Below are 21,237 nucleotides of genomic sequence, written 5' to 3' on the forward strand. Positions count from 1 at the left end.
TTATATTGAGAATCTATCCCTGAACTGACCATTTTTTCAAGCGAGCGTAGTTCGTCCGCCCGCTCTGCTGCGGCCGCCTGTGAAATGAGATCCAACCCGTTCTGAGCTGTGTCGACTCCCTCAACCTGCTCGCCAGGAAACCCGAGTGGCCAGTCGCCTGCTTCACGACGCCACCGTCCATGTCACCATGAAGGTGATCCACCACGGGGGTCGCAAGTACCTCAACGTCGCCGACTTCCTTCCGCTGCCCGGACTTCACGACCACGCCAACCGATCCCCGCAGACATCGAGCGACTCTCCCGAGGATTCGTCGCCGCCAGCGGGCGTCAGGCTGCGCTTCCCCAAGGGCAACAAGGGCGCGATGGTCAAAGTAGTCCGACGGCACCTGTCCCCTCAACCGCCCAGTCTAGAGAGCCTGGAGGCGGCGTGGAGCGGCAGAGCCCCGCGGAGTCCGGACCGGAGGAGCGGCGACCAGGAGGAAGGTCACGCCGGGGGGGCTCCCCGCAGCCGGAAGAAAGGATTCAAACCCCCCGACGTCAGGACCATCTTCACACCTGGAGAGAGGGACCCCCGGGTGAAGGAGGAGTCCGGCGAGGGTCACAGCTTCGGAGCCGGCGAGGAGGGCACCTGGTGTGACGTGTGCTGCAAATACATCTTCCAGAAGGGGCTCACCTGTGCAGGTCAGCAATGAAACCTTCAAACTTAAAATAATGCAGTAATTTATTCTTTGTAATTTACTGGAGTAAAATTAACGTGAAGGTCAATGAATATTTAAAAAAAAAAAATAATAATAATCTAATTAAATGAAGGTGATTAAATAATTATAAGAACTATAAGAAGGTTAAAAATCATTTTTTACGAATTGTTTAATCAAAGAGGAAAAATTGAATATTGAATATTTATATGTTTATATATCAATTAATATTTATTGAAACAATCTTAGTTTGCGAAAAGGCATTTTATGGTTTAATGCACTCCAGTGGAACAAATGAATGATGCAGTTTTAAGTTTAACTTTTTTTTTTTTTTTGCTACATTTAAAAAGAAAAAGAAAAGACAACGTGGCACAGTACTGAGAATATATATTAGAAATGTGCATCGTGCAAACTAGATGAAACTGTTGTAAATAAATGACAAAATTATTTCTTTTTATGCAAATTAATTAGTTATAATCTTTATGCAGTAAAAGAAGCAAAACACACAAAAACTCTTTCAAGTTTAACCTTGTTTGTGGCCCAAAAATAAATGATTATAAATCAGCTGGGAAAAAGTTGGCGTAAAGGGTTAAATATAAATCGTTTTTTGTATTATTATTGTCAAACTTAATGACATAACCACAAAAGGAAGACGTTTTTCTTTCCATTCTTCCATCACCGACTCTGAAAAGAATTCCCCCAATGATTTGTCGTGATGAAAGAGGTGGGGTGAGAGGTGACGGTGCAACCGGGAATGTCGGCGGTATGCGGGCCGACCGGCTCCAGTCGGAAAGGAAAGCTAACCCTAACCCTACAACCAGACTCTAGTTTGTTTACATACCGCAACCCTGTAGTGCTTCGAAAAGCATCGCTTGGTTCCACGCGAGCGCGTCAACGTTGCCCAAGTCGTTCACTTATTAACAAACGCAAGATGGCTGTGAAACATTAAAAGGAACCCTAGCTGCCTGTAATGACAAGTTTGCTCTTTATGATTTGGTTGTTTCTAACATAACTATGAGAATCATTTTTCAAAAATCATTTTCAGTTTTGTAGAAACTTTATTTGTACGTACGCCGCCATTGTTGTTTACGTCGCAACGCATTCAGTGCGTAGTGACGTAAAATGGCGGCTGGCTTTCTGCCGAGCAATGCAAAACGGATTTTTTTTTTTTAATGGATATGAAGAAAGCAGGTAAGTCTCTTTGAGTTCCTATAGAAACAACATGTGACCGGAAGAGTCACCCTCCCTCACGCCGTGCTCTCATCATTCACCAGATGCATTCAAATAGTTTTGATTGTCCCTTTTGTGCTGAGGACGTTGCAATAAGTAACTTAAATTGTGGCATGGGTGACAAGGATCGATGCTGAAGTGAGTTGCGTTTTCATTAACAAAAAAAAGTTGTGCTTTGGTACCATCTTGTGGCAACCTTTTGTAGTGGGCGGGGTCAATTACTGGCTTTGCCCTTTCGCGTCACAACGTGGTCATTATTTCCACAAACAGGCTTCACTGTATTCTGCATTTCCAACTAAAAATCTAGGAAGCTAATATGATACTTCTAAATATGTTCAGGGGCCACTCCAAAAGTTCCCGCACCTCTAGTACTAGTACCCCACTAGTGTCTTCTTATAGCACCCATAAATGACATCAGAACAACTTCTAGACGAGTTCCCACGGTTCAAATACACAATGGTCCTCCTAAAGGCTCTAATTGTGGACTCAAGTTCCTGCAGTCCACTAAAACGTAGAATTCTGAGTGTGTGTGTGAGAAACCTCGACAGTCCCACAATGTGTGTGCGTGTTTCGTAGAGCCCAAGTGTCACAATGGCTGAGCAAACAAGGGGAAGCAGCTGACCCTCACAAACGGGGGTCGGCGTGTGTGTATTGGCTGGGTGGTGCTGCTGGCGACTGCGACACACACACACACACATCCGTGCAAGTACCATGGATGGCAGTGTTGGTTGCTCCAAGTTTATGCGTGGCAGCAGAGGAGAATCAGGACGCGGTGATGGGCGTCGTTAAAAACTTTGGCAGAACTTTACGAAGAATATCTGGATTTTTCTTGCGTTTTCCCGCCGCCATGAGACGCTCAGGGCGGCTGGAGGTCAGTTTGCTGTGGCAGAACTCTGGTGAGTTGCCAACTTAAAGGAGTGGAAGTTACAAGTTTGGAGCATGGCTCAAGCGACTTTTTTGTGGGTCTACTTGTTTACTTTCTTGTTGCTAAGTGAGAATGAATTAGGAGGTTTGATTTTTGAAAACTTGGTCCAAGGATGCTTGGGGATTATCGCTAAAAATGGCTGCTTCAAAGAAACATGGCAGACTTTATTTTCATTTTTGGGCATGGCTTCTTGAGATTTTTTTGTGGGTCTACTCATGATTGACATGCTGCTAAGTGTACCTGGCTTTGGGTTGGGGGCTGAATTTTCAGGACATTTTGTTCAGCTTTGACGTGAAGATTTCATCTTCCCGTGTCTTGAATTTTGCTAATTTTGTGTCTGCATCTTCACTGGAATGCCTCGCGTTCACACTACAAGATTATTTGACAAGATGCCGCAATTCACCATTACCTTGAGGGTCCGACCTCTTCCTCCTTCCGCAAACACAAACCTGATTAGAGTCCTGCTGCTAAACAGATGACCTTTCAACCCCTCAGTATCACTCTGCCGCTGATTGCAGCAGCTTTCAAATGACCTCCATCCAATATGGCGGCCGCAGGGGAGGGACGCCACTTCCTGTCGGGATCAAGGCCCGTCGCTTGATGCGTGAAAGTGGGAAATCCGACAGACGCCCGCCAGTCATAACAGGAGACGTCAGCCGGCCGGGCCAGAAAGCATGACTCAGCGCTCCCCATGCAAACTGCCCACTCAGCAAAACTGTACAGTGGCTGCGTGCGTGTTTGTGGTGACAGTGAATGGCAGACACAAAACGCAGAGAGACAGTTGGGCGCGAGCGACCTCAAGGATGTGATTGATTGGTCGAGGTGGGAAATGGGTGGCGCCTTATGCAGTCTCACGGATGGGCGACAGGTGCCAAAAGCAGGTAGGATTGTGGTTACCCAATCTGCATACGTTACCTAATCTGCCAAACAGCCATCCTGCACATGTGGCGGCCATCTTGTAAACGTAGTTACCCTAATAGCAGTAGAAAGTTGTACATTTTCATCTAAATGTTCATAATTTTGCCAAGTGATGTTGCCACGGATGCAAATTAGGTTTTGAGTGCCTTTTGGGGAGACACATGGACTACAGGAACCTCACCAATTTGTGTTTTTTTTTATTCACAGATTTGAGTATTTTTCTGCGGAACTTTTAGTCTGTGTTTTATCAGAGTAATGATTCCGATCTGCTGTTGTTTGTGCCTTTCCAGGCTGCAAGTATGCATGTCACGCCGCCTGTCGAAGCCGCGTGACCCTCGACTGTCACCCTACCACGGCAGCCGTGGCACCGGCGACATTGCCCGTCGCTCAGGACCAGCTCGACAACAACGGCAACCACACGCCGCCATCACATGTGAGTGAACACACATTCGTGTGTGTGTGTGTGTGTCAACTCACTAACACTCATTTAAAAAAGAACCCACACCTATTCACTGATTAAAAAGAAAAAAAAAAAACATTTTTTAGGGGAAATAATCCTTATTTTTGTGCTCATGCTAGGGCAAAAACTATTATTTTGCCACCAACTTGTGGAACTATGTTGAAGTCAGTTGAAGAGATTCATTTTAGACAAAAATACTGCTTTGTGGCGCCGTCTTGTTGAATCTACAGGCAATTATTAACACGTGAGTGCTCAGGGTTTAATCAAAATTGTCCTTTTGTTGTTGTAATACCATATGCGGCCACACGAGGGCGGTCCATTCACATGCAATACGTTGACCTCTGCGTGTTCATAAAAAAGCTTAAAATAAATCATTTAAATGGGAAAATATTTTATAAAATAAAACTATTCCTAAAATAAATTAATTTAAATAAGTATCTATCTATATATATATATTTTTTTTTTAATAAACATTTTAAATGGCAAATTATCTTTGATTGGAATCTATAGGCGATTACATTGCATTAGCAACACGTGGTTTTAATCAAACTTGTCCTTTTGTTGTTGTAATACCATATGGGGCCACGTGAGGGCGGTTAATTCACATATACTACGTTGACCTCTGCGTGGGTTTAAAATAAATCTATCAAATGGGGAAAATATTTTATAAAATAAAAATGTTCTTAAAATAAATTCAAGTGAATACAGCTTTATTTGAAAAAGGAAAGTATCTGTATAAATAAGCATTTTAAATGGCAAAAACTCTTTGATAGGAACATACAGTATATGCATATCTTAGTCTTTATGTTATTTTTCAAGCTTTATTATATTGTGTGTGTGTATAGTTATTTTGGTTGTGTAAATGAATGGACCTTAATTAAGCAAGCTTACACACACCTTCATCTGTCAGTCTTTAAGAATGTGCGTGTGCGGGTGCGTGCTCCTGGTTTGTGTTACAGTGCTTCAGGCACCACGCGCAAGTTCATTTTCATGACAGATGCACACTCACACACGAAAAATTGCTTTGGCAATTTATGAGTTGATTGATTGATTGACTTGTGAGGTCAGAGGTGACTGTGGTGTCTCACACGTGATGCATGAGGAATTTTGGGGGAGTCCGTTTGAACTTGTGCTGCTTACTTTCAGATTCATAACAAAACAAAATGATGACAAGGGCAGCGGGTGTTTTGTGTCCTAAAGGTCGAAGGTCAACTCTTTCATTAGGGTCACATTGCAATGTTGATGGGGGGGGGGGGTGATGGTGGCGGTTGTGATGATGATGAGTTCGCAGGTGTTGCTGAAATGGTTCAGGTGGGTTGTGTTTGCTTACTTTTACTTTTTAAAGAACGATGACGATTGCAAACACAATTTGTACAACTTGGAAAGAGACATTTCTGGACACATAATAGATGGATGCTTTTATGTTTTTGACTTTATGGCTTTTCCATATTTAGCAACATGCATGGCAGACGTGCGGGAACCATTAGAGGTCAGTTTGTTCATTAAGTTAACAACTTAATTGGATTTTCTCTAATGACTAAATGATGTGTGAGTGAATGTAATCAAGTGTAAACAGAATGTACGTTGTGAATGTGACGTCCACGCGGCTCGACCGACCTCGCCGGTCAGCACGTACACGCTCGTTAGCGAGGCAAACAAACTTCAAGTTTGGAATTGGGAAAGTCCCGCATGGCAATTTCAGTTTTAACGAGCTGTCAAGGCAACACGCAAGTTGATCTTCTGGTCCTCTGTTGTGATTGGCTCACAAAATAAGGGCGTGTCTATCAATTTGTGAAGGTAAGGAAATAGTGGCTTCCACTTCCTGTACTCGCGGATGGAGTTTACAAGTGTGTGACGGTGTGCTATGTGAATGCTAATATGTTAGCCGAGCAGATTGTAGCAAACCAGTAAGACTTTAGAGTCAGTCATTGACACTTTAGTGCATGTTTGTGTGTGCGCGAAATATCTCACCTCGGAACACAGAAAGCAAGTCAGGCTTTCATGACTTGTACTCATCTTGTGACTTTTCATTGAATCCTTTCAAAAAGGAAGGAATAGCCCGTAAAATAAACATTTTGTTTGGGCTTCTGTTTTGTTTCATCAGGCACCTTATTGTGTTTGGAGCGATAAGATTCATTGAGAGAATTGATGGGAAACTGCGTGCAACCTGCAAGAACATGTCGTCCACAACAAATATGTCACAATTTCATGTGTGCATGCATTGTTGTCCAATGTGTGTGTGTGTGTGTGTGTGTGTGTGTGTGTGTGTCAGACATGAATTATGGCAGACGCTGAGGAATAATCTTTGAGGATTATGCGGGTTGCAAGCGGGTCAGGACAAACAAAAGCTTCCCCTTTCATGCGTTTGGACAGCAGACGTGTCCTGACTTCACCGCAGTACCTTTTATAATTTTTTGTGGCGAGAAATATTTTCGTTTCAACTTTCACCAATGGGTTATCAAACATTTTGGGTTAGAGGATATTTTTTTCCCCCAAGAATCCCTAAATCTTTTATCCCTAAATTCAGAGTAATTAAGTTAGTTTCCTATTTCTAAAAGGTAAAAAGTTGTAATGTTACAATAACAAATAAATAATGTCTTAATTTTTCCGATATTTCAGTTGGCCCAAAGCTAAAATCCTAATTTTTTGCAAATTATTTTGTGGCCTTCCAAGCTATGGCTCGTCTCCGATCCAATTTAGCGCCATTCTATTGCAACTAAAGATTGCACATGTGGACAAATGCTTGCTATCCATCTTGTAAAATTAAGACTTTTTCTCATGAAGTCATCATTTTGTAAAATTCTACCTTTTTTGTGCAGTTGAGATCGTTACTTGTAGAACTTTTCTTGTCAAATTCCATTTTTTCCTTTCAAGTTTGATAAGTTGATTCTATCATGTTGAATGGCGCGTTCCTGACTCGCCACGTTGTTGATTTAGTTTTGGGTGCCGGGCTGAGTCCGGCGTTTTTTAAGGACCGCACCCCGGCTGCTGCTTTATCCGCCAATCTGTAATCTCCTGGCAGATGATGCGGAGGCTGCCGCCAGCTGGCTTCCAGCTCCACTCAGACATGTGGGTCATGCCACTCGGGCTTCCATGCCAGGATTCCCCGCCGAGCTCCAATTTTAAGACGATACCACAGCCATAAAAGTTGATTTTTCCGGCTTACTTTAGAATAAATTGAAAGAGAGACAATGATCTGTACCAGGGTGGGACATGAGACGCATGCGTGTACCCTGAAGGCGTATGCGTACGTGCGTGTGTGTTTGCTCTTATCTTCAAACCTGAGTTCGGGATTGCTGCCAATGAAAATGAAGGGTTGATGGGGTTAAGTGAGAAACTTCCTCCCAATCATAACATTCAACAAACAAACATGGAGGATGAAAAAGTGCTTTTGTGTTCAAATACCAGTTGCTGAATAACACTGACTATCAATGCTAGTTGTTATCCTGTCTGTGGCGCTCCCAATTTGTTAGCATTAAGCTAGCAGACTTAGGCAAATACTACCTCAAGCTTCATCCCTGTTTTGCTTATTTTTGACTCTTGTGCAAAAATCTTCCAGCCTTATTTGAATTCAAGTCAAACTCTCGTCCTTTAGTCAAATAAAGTTGATGTTTCACACAAAGTTGTACACGAAGCTATGTTAATTGAATGTATTTTTTATTTTTTTTTATTGCTGTTTTCATCTTGCTTCCACGCTGAGTGTGTATTTATATTCCCCCACCACATGAATCGGGGCTGTAACGACGGCGTCCGTCCCTCCTCAAGACGACATTCCTCCCGCGCTTTGATCACGCCGCACCACAAATTTGGACCGTCAGGGTGAAATATGGACCCGAAGTCAACAACACACTATTTCACACGCACGCTTTGAGGATCGGCTTCCGAAATCCTGAGGCCTTTTGGCTCGAGATCTTGTCAGTTATTCAACACCTGGGAGCAAAAGTACAACTTTAAAGTATGACTGAGGTTTTTTATGGTTAAAGTGAATAAAAGGAAGGAAAACAAAGCTGACTATAAACAAAAAAATGACACAAATTTTTGGGGCCTGGCTTAATATAATGACTTTTATCCTTTAATAAATTTTAAATTAGGACTTTTATCTTGCAACATTTTTTTCCCTTGTACAATTCTGACATTCTTCTCATGAAATAATGTTTTTCTTGCAGAAGTACTGCTTTCCTTGCATATTTCAGTTCTTTTTTTTTCTGGTAAATTCTGACATTTTCAACCAAAAAAACTTGGCCCGACTTGGTTGTTAAAGGACAGTGTGTAGACATTTTTGCCATCTAGTGGTGAGCTAGTAGAAGGCAACGGCGTAAGTTGAAAGTGCGCACACGCGCTACGGTGCCTCAGAGTGACCAAACTTTGCTAGCCTACCACCATTTATTACGTTTGTGGAGTTATTCTCTTTCGGGTATCCATAGGAGAAAGATGGCGATGAAATATGTCACACAAAATTATAATTAATAATTGATTGATATGATATAACATAATTTTAAGCATATTATTGAAATTAATAGTGTTTTTTTTTTTAAATGATTGAACATTGAAAAATCGAAAAATTCTACATACTGTCTCTTTAAAAAGCAATTTTTCACTTTGTGAGTCTCACCCTAACGCTGGTTCTCAGCCTTAAAGTAGCAATGAAACACACGCAACTGAAATGACTTTGTACATGTGCGCACACACACATGCGCACATCTTACATGCATGTACGCACATCTTGCAGACACACCTGCGCATATGTAAAGACCGAAACTAAATCTGAGAATTGTTTTGTTTTGCTTGTCTTCTTTATTGTGAAGCTAAAGGTCAAAAGCGAGGCCTGCTTATCTGAAGTGTGTGTGTGCACGCAAGTCCGTGTCTATACGAGCTTGTGTGTGTTTTGGATTTGTTTAAAAGACAAGACGATGGATGGCGGCTTGGCTGCCCCTTTTGTGCCACGTTTATTTTTGGCGCTTTTAAATGAAAGCTTGTCTGTCTAAACATCTCTTCGGGAGGTGCTGGTGTGTTCAGCATGATTTAGTGCATACGCAGATTTTGTTCTGCAGCTGAACTTGCTAAACCTGTGTTTTTGTGGCTTTTTACTGCACCTGAGGGTTCTTCTCGTGTTTAAATAAAAGCCTCAAGTCTGCTGGGTAAAAATGACATCTTACAAGTACTCAGACAATCTCATTTTGGCATCATTTGAAGTCAGCAGACGGTCGTAAAATGTCCACAATGACTAAGGAAAGTTTGTTGTATCCTCCTGCGAGTGAGTGCACGCAAGTGTTAACGTGTAGCAGTAGCGCGCACAGCTGTGGCAAACTGCTGCTGACCTTTTATTTTAGGAATGTGGGTAACCGTATTCCTCTCTGTGGTGTGTGTGTGTTTTTTCTAAAGACTTTGTTGTGAATATGCAGAGTGACACTGAGCTCGCCCGATGGCTCAGATTCCGATGAAGACTTTTGCATTGCATCTGGCCTTTGTGCCGGTAATTTTCACTTAGTCATGGTTTAGGGAGGATCACTTTTCATGTTTTTTTTCATTCAAAATATTTTTGTATGTTCAGTAATGTAATCTGAAAGACTTCATGTGAGTACATATTGTATAAGTGAGTAAGTAATATCTGGTTATTAGAGCATTCCGACTCCTGAATTTTTCTATAGGTGACATATGGGCCCTGACAAATAAACAAATTAAACTTTTTTTGGTAGTGGTTAGGAAAAATATTCCACAAATTATTTTTAATATGGCTGAATCGATTGTGTGTTTAAAAATAAATAGTTTAATGAATTTGACAAACAAAAATGTAAAGCACTTTAAAAAGGTTACTTCCTTATTTGTGATGCAAGCAAAAGCTATCCGAGTGCTGATTGGTTGATCGTCGTGTGTCAGGCGGGACTTCGCTACTTGTTTGCTATTGGCTAGTTTACATAGAGCTCTCGTAGTGGGCGTGGTCATACTGTATCTGTTCTTTTGCGTTTGGTAACTAACAGTCGGCGTCAACTGCTCCAGTGCTCCTCGCGCAACTCAAATCCAACTTTCTCAAGGTACGACTACTTTTAAAGTATACAAAGTCAAACTACGGCGAATGTATGTTGTCATAACGAACAGTGGCGCTTTTCTTTCAAAGATGGGGACGGTTAAATGAGTCGCGCCCGTGAAGCGGAGCGACTGCGGGGAGAGAAAGACACGCGAGCGGCTTGGAAAGCGGAAATGATCCCAAAGCAAGGAATCGTCGACCTAAACCAGCACTTTAACAGCACCGAACAACTTTTTGGTTTGTTTTTGAAGTGAATCGCCGCTTTGTTTTCTCCGTGAAGTACTTTGATGCGGCCGAGTTCGAGACGGGAAGTTTGTCCTCGCCAATGCCGTGGAATAGCACCATGAGCAGCGGCTACAGCAGCTTGGAGGACGACTCCGAGGAATACTTTTTTACGGCCAGGACTTCTTTTTTCAAGAAACCTTTGGGCAAAGTCACAGAGAGCAAGGTAAAGATGAACGTGCACCTCGCCAACCTGCGTGTAAAGTGTTGTGACGTGTCGTCTAATGACAATTTTCAAACGCCACCATTTTAAATGGACTTAAAGGGTTGGTCCACCTGTTACCCCCCCCCCCCCCAACCTATCTAGTAAGGGGGCAATAAAGTGATAAACATATTGATTTTATTGACAAACTCATGACATTACTCTCAGCTTTCCAAACAATATATATATATTTCTCCCCCTCAATATGCTTCCAATTCATTAGCGTGTCGGTCATTCCTAAATGGACAGAAAATCCAATTCAGTTTGGAATGCATGGATACAAGTGTTTGTTGAGCAACCAGTTTTGAGGGCCCCCCCCCCCCCCCCAATGCATGTTTAACCTGAAAGTCTAGTGGCCACAAGTATCATGTTGCCCCTAGTTACTATGACTTTCCACAGACTTGACTTTAAACGTTACATGAAATGATGACAGAAGCCCCAAACAGAATTCCACCCTAAATTTTGTTCTTTCTAAAAATCTTTTTTGGTTGTAAAATCCTAGAAAAGCATGTTAGCCTCCTGCTCTTGGGACTGTTATTCAGCCTCGGAAATGAATCGACACATTCCCATGATGCACAGTGTTGACACAACTGATTTGTTACACACTTTATAGTTCCCATTGCCGTGACAGAAACTGATTTGTGTCTCAGTGTGTGAAATGTGTGATGGTTCGTCCCCAACAAACCTTCTCACATGAGCGTGGATGCACAATGCGGCCCACAGAGTTCTCCCCGAGTGAGGTCACGGCCGCCCGCCCCCTTAAGAAGTGGCCTCGGGCCCGCAGTGGGACGCTTGCCGTCGTTTGGCGGTCGGCGCCCCCCCTGCATGCCAACACTAATTACAGCCTCAGAGGGGGCGGGGACCCCCGGGTGAACATGTGTTGGGTCGGCTGTGTGAAATGACGGGTTGTGCCTTCTTGTGTGAGTGTTGTTTGTCTAGTTAAAGGGTATCGGCTAGTCCACTGGTAGTTGACTGTGGGGGAGGAAAATATGTGATATTGAAACATTTCTTTGATAGTTTTACCCCAATGAGTGATTTGATTCCACGCCAAAATGTTCAACCAAATCATGCTTAAGTCTAAGAAAAGTCCACTAGCTTAATGCTAACATACAAACAGGCATATATTTTTGGGGGTCTGTGGGGACAATAAATATTAAAACATCTTAACTGTGTTAGTGTACTACAGTCAAAGGACAATTTGGACATGTTACTGTAAAGAAACACTTTTTAAAAGGGAAGTCACCCCCCCCCCCACACCCCCCATTTTTTGTCAATATGTAGCCCCACTAATCTAAATATGGTATTCTGGTTGATATTGTGTTAGTGGAATATGAGTTAAGCAGCAAAATCCAGCCGTTTTTCTCCATTTTAAGGGGGCGGCCATTTTGCCACTTACTGTCGAGTCAAAATGACATCACATTTGCTCAGGTCTCAGGTAACAACTAATCACAGCCCAGCTTCAGAAAACAGGTGAGCTGTGAGATGGATCAAAATGGCTGGATTTTGCTTCTTGACTCATATTCCACAAATGTAATTATTAATCAGAATCATGTTTAGACTAGCGAAGTCACATATAAAGTTGACTTTGACTCACCTACTTGCATCCTATTGAAATTGCAACAAAATGGTGATGCATTCACGTTAATGTTTGAACAAGAAACACTTTAGTTTGTGAAGTCCTCCCGTGTGAACTTGTCCGTCCGCGGGTTTTAATCAGTTACGTCGCCCAGGGTGAAGGCAGAAGTTTGTGTGACATTTAATAAAGCGGCGCTGAGAGACACAATGAGACATTGATGAACGCATTCAAACCGACATCACTGTCACGTACTTCGTTTTTAGAAAAAATGAAACTTAAGGGGAAAAAAATGAACAGCATATTTAAACGACGCCGTAAAGACACAAAATGTAGAAAATCTTACAAATGACACACATTGTCACATTGTCCATGTATAAAAGTGTCTCTGTGTGGAAATGTCACACTGACCGACAGCTCTGTGTGTGTGAGGGTTGCCAGATGATCTTCGTGTGTGTTGTTTGCGGGTTTTCTGATAGTAGTGATGCATGTCAGTGTGTTCTGGCGCATCGTAACTGCTTATTTGTGCCTTTTAATGTGGTTTACTCGCATACTTTATGCGTGTGTTCAGCGGGAGGTCGTCCTCAGGTTACCAGTTAGCTCTTCACAAACCAGTCAAAAGTCAGCTGGCGTTAAAAAAACAAAAGAGACCCTGCCATTTCCAAGTGAAAAAAAATAAAAACATTTAAATGTGAAGTTGGCAAATGAGATGCAACATAAACGATTAACGTCCTCGTCGCGTCATAAAGGTGTGGAGGAAGTCGAGTTTCAGTTGCTCGCTCGGCCTGCAAAAAACTCAATGAACTCGCCGTGGTTATTCCTCGCTGGCATTCCTCGGAATGCACGCGCACGGAAGCCTGCCGGTTTGTCTGAGCTCATTCGTTATCTGCGCATCTCCTCTGCGACCGCAAGTGCTTCACGCGTTTCATCTCCAACAAGGGCGACGGCCAGACAACATGTCTGCGCGGTGCACAGATCTGAGCATCTTTGTATTTCTTTGTCCTTTCATATTTTTCTCCTTCTCAAATGACCTTCGATCATCACGGCCGAGAAACGGAGACACCATTCCTCCTTTATCGGTTTGTCCATCCAACAGTGATCTTATCAACGACTGCTTTATCGTCAAGTCAGCTCAAAAATGCATTTAATAAAATAATATTTACTTTTTCATTAATTTTTTGGGAATTGATGCACGTTAGCCGAAGCATTTCCTAACTTCGGTACTAAGCTTGTATTAGCGACTCAAAGCGCTAAAGCTTCCGCGTCTGCTCGGCAACTCTCAAGCAACATCCTGTCATAAGCCGGACCTTCAAAATAAAAGCGGCGGGTAGAATAACACCGTTTCGCCACACTTTGTTTGAGCACATGTTGTCTTTTGTGCTTGCGTGCAACTGCTAACTGAGCGACCGCAGGACCAAATCAAGTGTTATAATCCTTACATGATGTCTGAGCACGTGATCGATATCCTGCTGTGTTTTTAGTCGCCCTCCCGTGAGATCATCCTGAATGACTCCCCCGCCTCCCTACCAGCACATTCTCCCGCTCTAGATTTCCTTCCTCCATCTTTCTATTGTACGTCACTTCCTGTTGCTCGCACTTGCCCGTATACTTTGCTTTTGTTCGCACACACCCTCCCATCATTTGTTTTTTTTTTCTCTTGCTTCTGAGGTTCCAGGTTGTGCAAACGTTTTACGAGATTCTTTACTGCAGGTTTCCCATGCGAACGCAAGTGGAATCTTTCTGTTCCATGCGTAGCGCTGCTGTAGAAGAAGATAAGAGCGCCCATGTCATGAGCTTAATCTGGCAAAGCACGGAAAGCTCCAGAATAACTTTGCGATTGAAAGCAGGTGGGAGGTTGTGACGCCGAGTGGGGTTTTCCAGAATGTGCCGCACCTTTTTAGGCAGGAATCGACATTTTTAGGCCCAACTTTGCTTCTTGGCCACCAAAAAGTACACTTGAGAGCTCACGGTGTCATTTGGCGCCATTAGGTCGAGCCCCGACATGCGTGACAAATTACCCAGCGTGCCGCGTGTGTCGTCTGCCATCTGATGATGCCTGTGGTGCGTTTGCAGCGTCGGGATCATCAGTCAGCTCGTGTTTTGGTTCACTTGTGTGGGTGTGTTGAAGGGGGGTTTCCACGTCCACGGGATGACTGACATTAGCGCCGTCGTCATTGCAAGCAATCACAGGGCAAACTTTTGAGCGGTTAACTCGGCATGTCTGCTCGTCGGCCTCGTTGGGATGCTAGCGGCCGATTGTGTAAAAGTCGGTCAAAGTTGCTTCATTGTCGCTCGTCACCGATGTTGTGATTGACGGCGCTCGCGTTACATGTGACTCGCTCACCATCTTACTCTTTGCTTAAGTCAGTGTTGCGCAACATTCATTGCGCTAAGGCAACTGTTTTGACATAGGAAAAATGGAATTCATGTCCAAAATGAGTCATTTCACAGGCTGATTATGAAACTTCTGCCATCTAGTGGTCAATCAATGCAATTGTTCTGCCGCCACTTTACGTCACTTGAATAAAAAGATGAACGATACAATAGTGAGCCAGCTCGGCACCTTCATTCTCTGACACCCAAGTCACTCACCAGGCCAGGGCCCTCCCTTTAAAGCCGTACACATTGAAAGTCATAGATACTACAATGGAACATGAGAATTGGAACCCCAAGTGGAGGGAAGTATTACCTGTGTGTTTAGTGTGAAGCGTTTAGGTGAGTTCTCCGCAACTCACTTGTTGCGAATGGCTGTGTTAAGGTGGACCATCTTTCTCAGTGTGGTCTTGATGTTTACCTTTCTTGCCCACCCGTGTCGACTTCCTGCTTCGACTTGTCTCCACTTCCTCACTTTTTTGCCCTCATTACAGTTTTTCTGGGTGGTCCGGCTGTCTGCAGTGGTCTTGTGTCAGTATAGTCGACCACGCTGCTTGCATTTTTTTTCTTTCTTTTGTGGTCTGCACTTAAGTTGGCAGCTTTCACTTCTGCTTTTAGGCCTCTTTTTTTTTTTTTGCTCACAATTTCTTGGATGGAAACATGGAAGCGACTTTGTGTGTTCACCTAATAATGCAGGAATGTGGAAAGGTGTGGTCCATCTCGACTTCCCCCCTGTGGACGCAACAGGAAGTAACATAGCCGGGAGGAGGGGGGGACGGGGGGGTATTTTCACACAAAAGTAAATAAATAACAAGAAGTCAGAAGTGGGTCGCTTTGTAAATGTTTCATTTCAGTCGGTCAAAGTTGCAGTGTTTGGTCTTCCCACAGTGTAGCGTAGCATGCGATGACATCATCGGTTTACACGCGGACAGGCAGATAAAGGCCGGAATGCTGCAGGTGTGAGTGTGAAGATAAGATGACATCCAGCCTTCAGAGTGAATTCAGCCATCAAAGTTCGCATTTATTACAAGATTCAAACATGACCGTGAGCTCACGTGACACTTGGTTGCCTTCAGCTCGTGGCTGGCCAAGGTGGCTTTACGTTTACAAAACCTTTTTTAGAGTAGATTTCATCTTCTTTTTTTTTTAAACACACTTGACCTCATTAAAGGGGAAGTCAACCTTAAACATTTCTTGACAATAATGTGTTATATGTGACCTGACTAGTCTAAACATGACATTCTGATTTATATCACATTTGTCGTGGAATATGAGTTAAACAGCAAAATCCAGCCGTTTTTATCCATCTCGGGGCGGCCATTTTGCCACTTGCTGTCGACTGAAGATGACATCACAGTTACTCAACAACCAATCACAGCTCACCTGTTTTCTGAAGATGAGCTGTGATGTCGCTTTCACTCGACAGCAAGTGGGAAAATGGCCGCCTTCCCCTTTAAAACACACCTTTTTAAAAAAAAAAAAAAAAAAAAAGCATTCCTCACAATGACACATGATGACATTTTTCCACAGTTTCCTTTCAGCCGCCGGCATCGAGTTTCATCCCTTGGCAGCACTTTGTGTCAAAGCGCCGCCATGTTTGTTTGGGTCTTCTCGTTTCCTTTCAACTTAACCCTCGAGACGCCGCCGCCGCCGCCGCCTCGTGTTTGTCGCTGCGTTAATCTCCTTACCTGCCGCTTCCTTCTCTCAAAGCCGCCCTGGCGTGTACTTGCCGTCTGAGGTCACGCTTTCAAAGGCGCCTTTACGCCTCGTACCTGTGTTTAAAGTTGAACTGCTCTGATGTCTTTCAACAATTAAACCGAACAACGCTTACACACACACGACATGTGTGCGCGCACTTCCACTGCTCCTCCAGCTGCGTCTTCGCCATATAAGGATCCCATTCCCAGCACGCTCCTGCTGTGTGTGTGTGTGTGTGTGTGTGTGTGTGTGTGTGTGTGTGTGTGTGTGTGTGTGTGTGTGTGTGTGTGTGTGTGGTTTTTAATAGAGCAGAGCAGCGTGATGTCCTTGTAAGTGCTGACAACACACACAGGAAAATAACACAAGAAAGTTGCATTTAGTTACAGAGTGCTTTTGTGTCGCGTCACGTTGTTGTCCCGCAGCCATACACAACATGACACATGATGATCTACTGGTACTGCGCTACCCACAAGGTCTACTACAGTGTGTTAGCGAGAAGCTAACCTAGCTTAGCCCACATGCTCACTCGGCGCTCCTCAAAATAATCTTTCATACAAGATTATCACAACGATTAGCCAAATGAACAGCCAGCTGCCAACCCGTGCCCACAATCCACTCTACTTTCATTTGCTGGCACCCACGTCACTCACCGGGCCTTTTTTTTAAAGCCACACACATTCAAAATCACAGATAACACCCATTAGCAATTTTTTTGTTTAATAATGCAAAACAAAAATTTTAGCTGAGAAGATGCTAATCCTCAAGTTCCTGCAAACAAAACCAGAAAATAGAAACCTTGCTAAATAACCGCGTTCCTGCCGAACGCGACTCAACAGAAGCAACCGTTCAGCTCTGGCGATCATCTCAAATAGTCAAACGCAAACTGATGCCGGACCAAAAAAATATTTGGACGGCGCCAAAGTCTTTGTGGGCGTCATCCGTGCTTGGCGTGTGTTGCTGCTGACTCACGGCGACGTCTGACTTCTGCTCGTGCTCAGGATGTGGACAAGGAGTGCAAGCTGCGCACCGAGTTCAGCCGCGAGGAAATCAGGATGAAGATCGAGCAATACAACACGCTGACCAGGGACCACCTCAAAATGACCCTGGTGAGCACACACACACACACACACACACGCACACACGAATAGTGAATGACTTTTTGTGTTTGCATGAAGTCATTTGTTTTGAAAATGTGAGGGCGCGATTGTTAGATCAACCCAGCATGCAAGTATCTTCATCATCATCTTCATCTCGACTCGTTTTCCATGTGAACCTTCACATTCCCCTGTGGTGACATCACACTTTTCCAACAGAACCTGACAAAGCCCAATCAAGCGACCTCATTTTATCTAACTAAAGTCTGCTAGCTTAATGCTAGCATATAATGGCAAAATCCATAGAACTGCTAAAGAGGGAGCGAGTGTTCATGTCGTGTCTCGTCACGTCTTTCTAGCATTTCATCTTTCCGTGTTATCTCCTGCTTCCTCCTTTCCATCTGACATCCTGTTGATCTTGTTGTGCGCACGCACACGCACGCTCGTCCCCATCCAGGCCTGTAACGAAGTAATGAGATTAAAAGGACGCCGCCGCGGCCATCTGTCCTTGACACGCGCGCGCTCAAGTCAGCGGGCCGCTCTCACGTTTTGTGTTTGGCGCAGGGTTCCAGCGGCGTGTACACGGGCTTCATCAAGGTCCAGATGGACCTGAGGAGGCCGGTGACGGTGCGCGCCGGCCGCAGGGCGCCGGCCCCGGCGAGCGGCGGGGACGCGGCAGTGGCGGCGGGCGAGGCCTTCTACCTGCCGCGAGGAGTCAACAACACGCTGCACATCAGCTCGCACAACACCGTCAGACAGGTGCACTCCCACAACGTTGTCAACAGCACGTTTGCGAGAATTAGGCAGAAGGGGTCAAAGTTGTTTTGGTGCGTTTAGGTGATTGTGGCCCTGCTGAATAAATTCACCGTAGCAGACAACCCGGCAAAGTACGCCCTGTACAAACGATATCGTCGCGAGGAGCAGGGTAAGACACTGTGTGTGTGTGTGTGTGTGTGTGTGTGTGTGTGTGTGTGTGTGTGTGTGTGTGTGTGTGTGTGTGTGTGTGTGTGTGTGTGTGTGTGTGTGTGTGTGTGTGTGTGTGTGTGTGTGTGTGTGTGTGTGTGTGTGTGTGTGTGTGTTGACATTTGCACGCGTGTGACCGCAATTCTGCAGAGCTGATGTGCTAGCACGCAGGCACGGGCGTGTGCGTATATTTGTGGCATGGCGTTGAACGCTGTGGGGGTTCCACCACCGTTCACGCACACACAAATAACCCGCAGCTGGTGTGGTGGCCGTTCCAATAAAGATCTTCACATTGATTGAAGTTGAAAATCTAAATAAAAGACGGTGGTTTTGCCCGTCTTCTCAACTTGTTAGTGGCTAATAAAAACTATGTCTAGACAGCTTCAGAAAATTGACGTCAACACAAAGAAAGACTAAATATATATATATGTGTGTGTGTGTGTGTCTAGTGTACGTGTGTAAACTGGCGGACGGGGAGCAGCCGCTCTTTCTCCGTCTGGTGGCGGGACCCAACGACGACACGCTTGGCTTCGTCCTGCGGGAGCAACAGACCGGAGAAGTCTTGGTAACACGCACTTTTACACTCATACCTTGACTTACAAGTGCCCCCCAGCTTACCAGTTTTCCAGTATCTTTATTATAGAGTTATTTAGCCAGGCCAGAGCCTCGTAGAAAAAAATCCCGTTTTGCCAGCATCTTGTGGAATCTACACATCAATACAAATCTTTTCGGATGAGCATCAGGAAATGACTCCAATAAATGGAGTCATGGAATGAATTAAACTTGTAAGTCAAGGTACCTGTGTTGTGACACTGGCTGTTCCTAACATTGCGAGCGTTGTGTTGTCAGTGGGATGCCTTCTCGATCCCGGAACTGCGCAACTTCCTGCGTATCCTGGACAAGGAAGAGGATGAGCAGAAGGAGGCGCTGATGCGCCGCTATGACGTCTACCGCCACAGACTGAAGGAGGCGCTGCGGGAGCTGCGGGGAGGCGCGCAATAAGACTTGAAGAGCGCCCCCTACAGGGCCAGAAGAGACTTTTCTTTTTTTTCCTTTTCTTTAACGTAGCAAAGAAAAGGCGTCTGGACTTTTCAGACTGATGTGCCATTGACTCACGAAAGACTTATTTAATTTCCTCACTACAGTCTGTACAGTTTTTCTTTTATTAATTTATATGGGTGGAGCTTTTGATCGTAAATTCAGCGGCCAAACAATCACAATGCAGCGAAGAGGAAAACAAAGAAGTGAAGCTGGTGAGATGAGAAAGTTTGATTTGATGGAACAAATGATTGTGCTTAGCATCGAGTGGATTTAGGAAGTAGACGACGCGGAGTAGAGGAAGTAGAATAGAAATGTGACGCAATAGAGGCTGAGGCGTGCTGATAGCGCTCGGGGACGCCGTCGCTTTTGTCCCGTCTGGCATATGCGAGCGTTGATTTAAAGCGCCCGCCCACTTGTGCCATTTATCTCGCAGGGAACACCGTTGCACGCCTCTTCTTGGGCGGAATGATGGATTTGTGTGGTGAACAGGGAAGAGAAGTCGGTCACAAAATGTGCGTGATTTTGGGCTTTTCAGTGAAATTTTAATTTGAACCTAAAATGTGCTATAACATTTACATTTATATTTTAGGTTCATCCTGAAATTGCACCCACATTTTGTGAGTAATGTATAAGCATGGGGGGGTGATTTGTTATGACGTAAACAACAGTTGTTGCTGGATTTTGTATTTTTTCTTTTTTAGTACACGCAAGCTTCCGTGGTACACGTGACGCTAGTAGCAGCATTTCAAGTCGAACAGCACCTTCTAGTGGACAAACGCTGCAACTACTCTCCAACTTGTGTCTCTTATTTTTGTATTCTTTTTCTTATTCTCGCGCGATATAACCAAAGATTATTTTGTGGTGTTGCCTGGTGCAAAAAAAAATAGTAGATGCAGAAATATATTGAGTAGAGGTTTATTTAAATGATTTCTATGTCTATTAAACACTGGCTTTACGGGAAGCATAGAATGGTCAGAAGCAAAGCTAAAGTGGGCATTAATTACGACAATTTGGAATAAATACATGGTTTATACAGGCTTGGTAAAGAAAGTAGGGCATTTAGGCATTTTTCTTACTGTGGAAAGTTAAATTTGCTATATTTTTTTTTTGCATCTTGGCCTTTCTGTGCTTCTGTACTTAATTTGAGCGTCTCCATGGATACACGTATCACATGTTGATGTGTTTATTGTAAGCTAAACTTGACATCAGTTGTATCAACTTAAAGACTTTAATTTTTGTTTTTGGGGGGCACTTTAAATGACTTAAATTCAGGGACGACGGGTAGATCTTTTTGGGGGGTTGTTTTTATGTCTTTTATTTTTTATTTTTTTTAGTTTATCCAACATCCTCCAGGTGGGAGGAGTTCGTAGGCAGCCATTTTGAGAGTATACACTGAATCAGTCATTATTTTAGCCTAATTTCTGTGCATGGTGTGTTACTATTGCAACATGTTATCCAAAGGCTGTTTGTTGCATGGTTTTATTGTTTGCGACTGGATATTCCACAAGTGCGAGACGAAGAGAGACGTCAAGCAGCTTTCCATCCAAGTTGTCGTCGACGTTAATAGCTGATTTCAAAGCCTTCAAGCCATATTTGAGGAAGAAGTTAGTTAATCAGAAAACCTCAGCAGTGCCTTTCTATCATTTAATAGCATCGGCAGATAGAAAATCGTTGTATTTTTGTTGTAATGCTGCGGAAAGCGAGTTATGCAGATATTAAAGGTGACATTGAAAATAAAAACGTGTTTATCTTTATTTGA

At 43.9% G+C, this 21,237-nt stretch overlaps 1 protein-coding gene across 6 annotated transcripts; it reads left to right on the forward strand.

Moving 5' to 3' along the window:
- Positions 1 to 136: 136 nt before the first annotated feature.
- Positions 137 to 21,218, forward strand: rassf3 (Ras association domain family member 3). 6 transcript variants are annotated; one of them, XM_077545564.1, is made up of 7 exons: positions 137 to 680; positions 4,058 to 4,200; positions 17,379 to 17,486; positions 18,039 to 18,233; positions 18,312 to 18,399; positions 18,887 to 19,002; positions 19,287 to 21,218. In XM_077545564.1, the coding sequence occupies exons 1-7, from the start codon at positions 188 to 190 to the stop codon at positions 19,437 to 19,439; spliced, it is 1,296 nt and encodes a 431-aa protein (XP_077401690.1). In that variant the 5' UTR covers positions 137 to 187; the 3' UTR covers positions 19,440 to 21,218. The 6 variants fall into 6 exon arrangements, with proteins under 6 accessions (XP_077401690.1, XP_077401693.1, XP_077401694.1 ...); XM_077545567.1 differs by lacking the exon at positions 137 to 680 and adding an exon at positions 1,382 to 1,418; XM_077545568.1 differs by lacking the exon at positions 137 to 680 and adding an exon at positions 1,847 to 1,885.
- The last annotated feature ends 19 nt before the right edge of the window (positions 21,219 to 21,237 follow it).

Source organism: Vanacampus margaritifer, chromosome 15, assembly GCF_051991255.1.
Source record: "Vanacampus margaritifer isolate UIUO_Vmar chromosome 15, RoL_Vmar_1.0, whole genome shotgun sequence".
Taxonomy (NCBI): Eukaryota; Metazoa; Chordata; class Actinopteri; order Syngnathiformes; family Syngnathidae; genus Vanacampus; species Vanacampus margaritifer.

What these genes read in the sequence shown, in the direction of transcription:
- rassf3 (XM_077545564.1), top strand. Translation starts at nt 188, where the DNA reads ATGAAGGTGATCCACCACGGGGGTCGCAAGTACCTCAACGTCGCCGAC. An exon ending in ATATCGTCGCGAGGAGCAGG is followed by an intron (nt 18,400 to 18,886) that starts GTAAGACACTGT and finishes GTGTGTGTCTAG; the next exon opens with TGTACGTGTGTAAACTGGCG. An exon ending in AACAGACCGGAGAAGTCTTG is followed by an intron (nt 19,003 to 19,286) that starts GTAACACGCACT and finishes TTGTGTTGTCAG; the next exon opens with TGGGATGCCTTCTCGATCCC.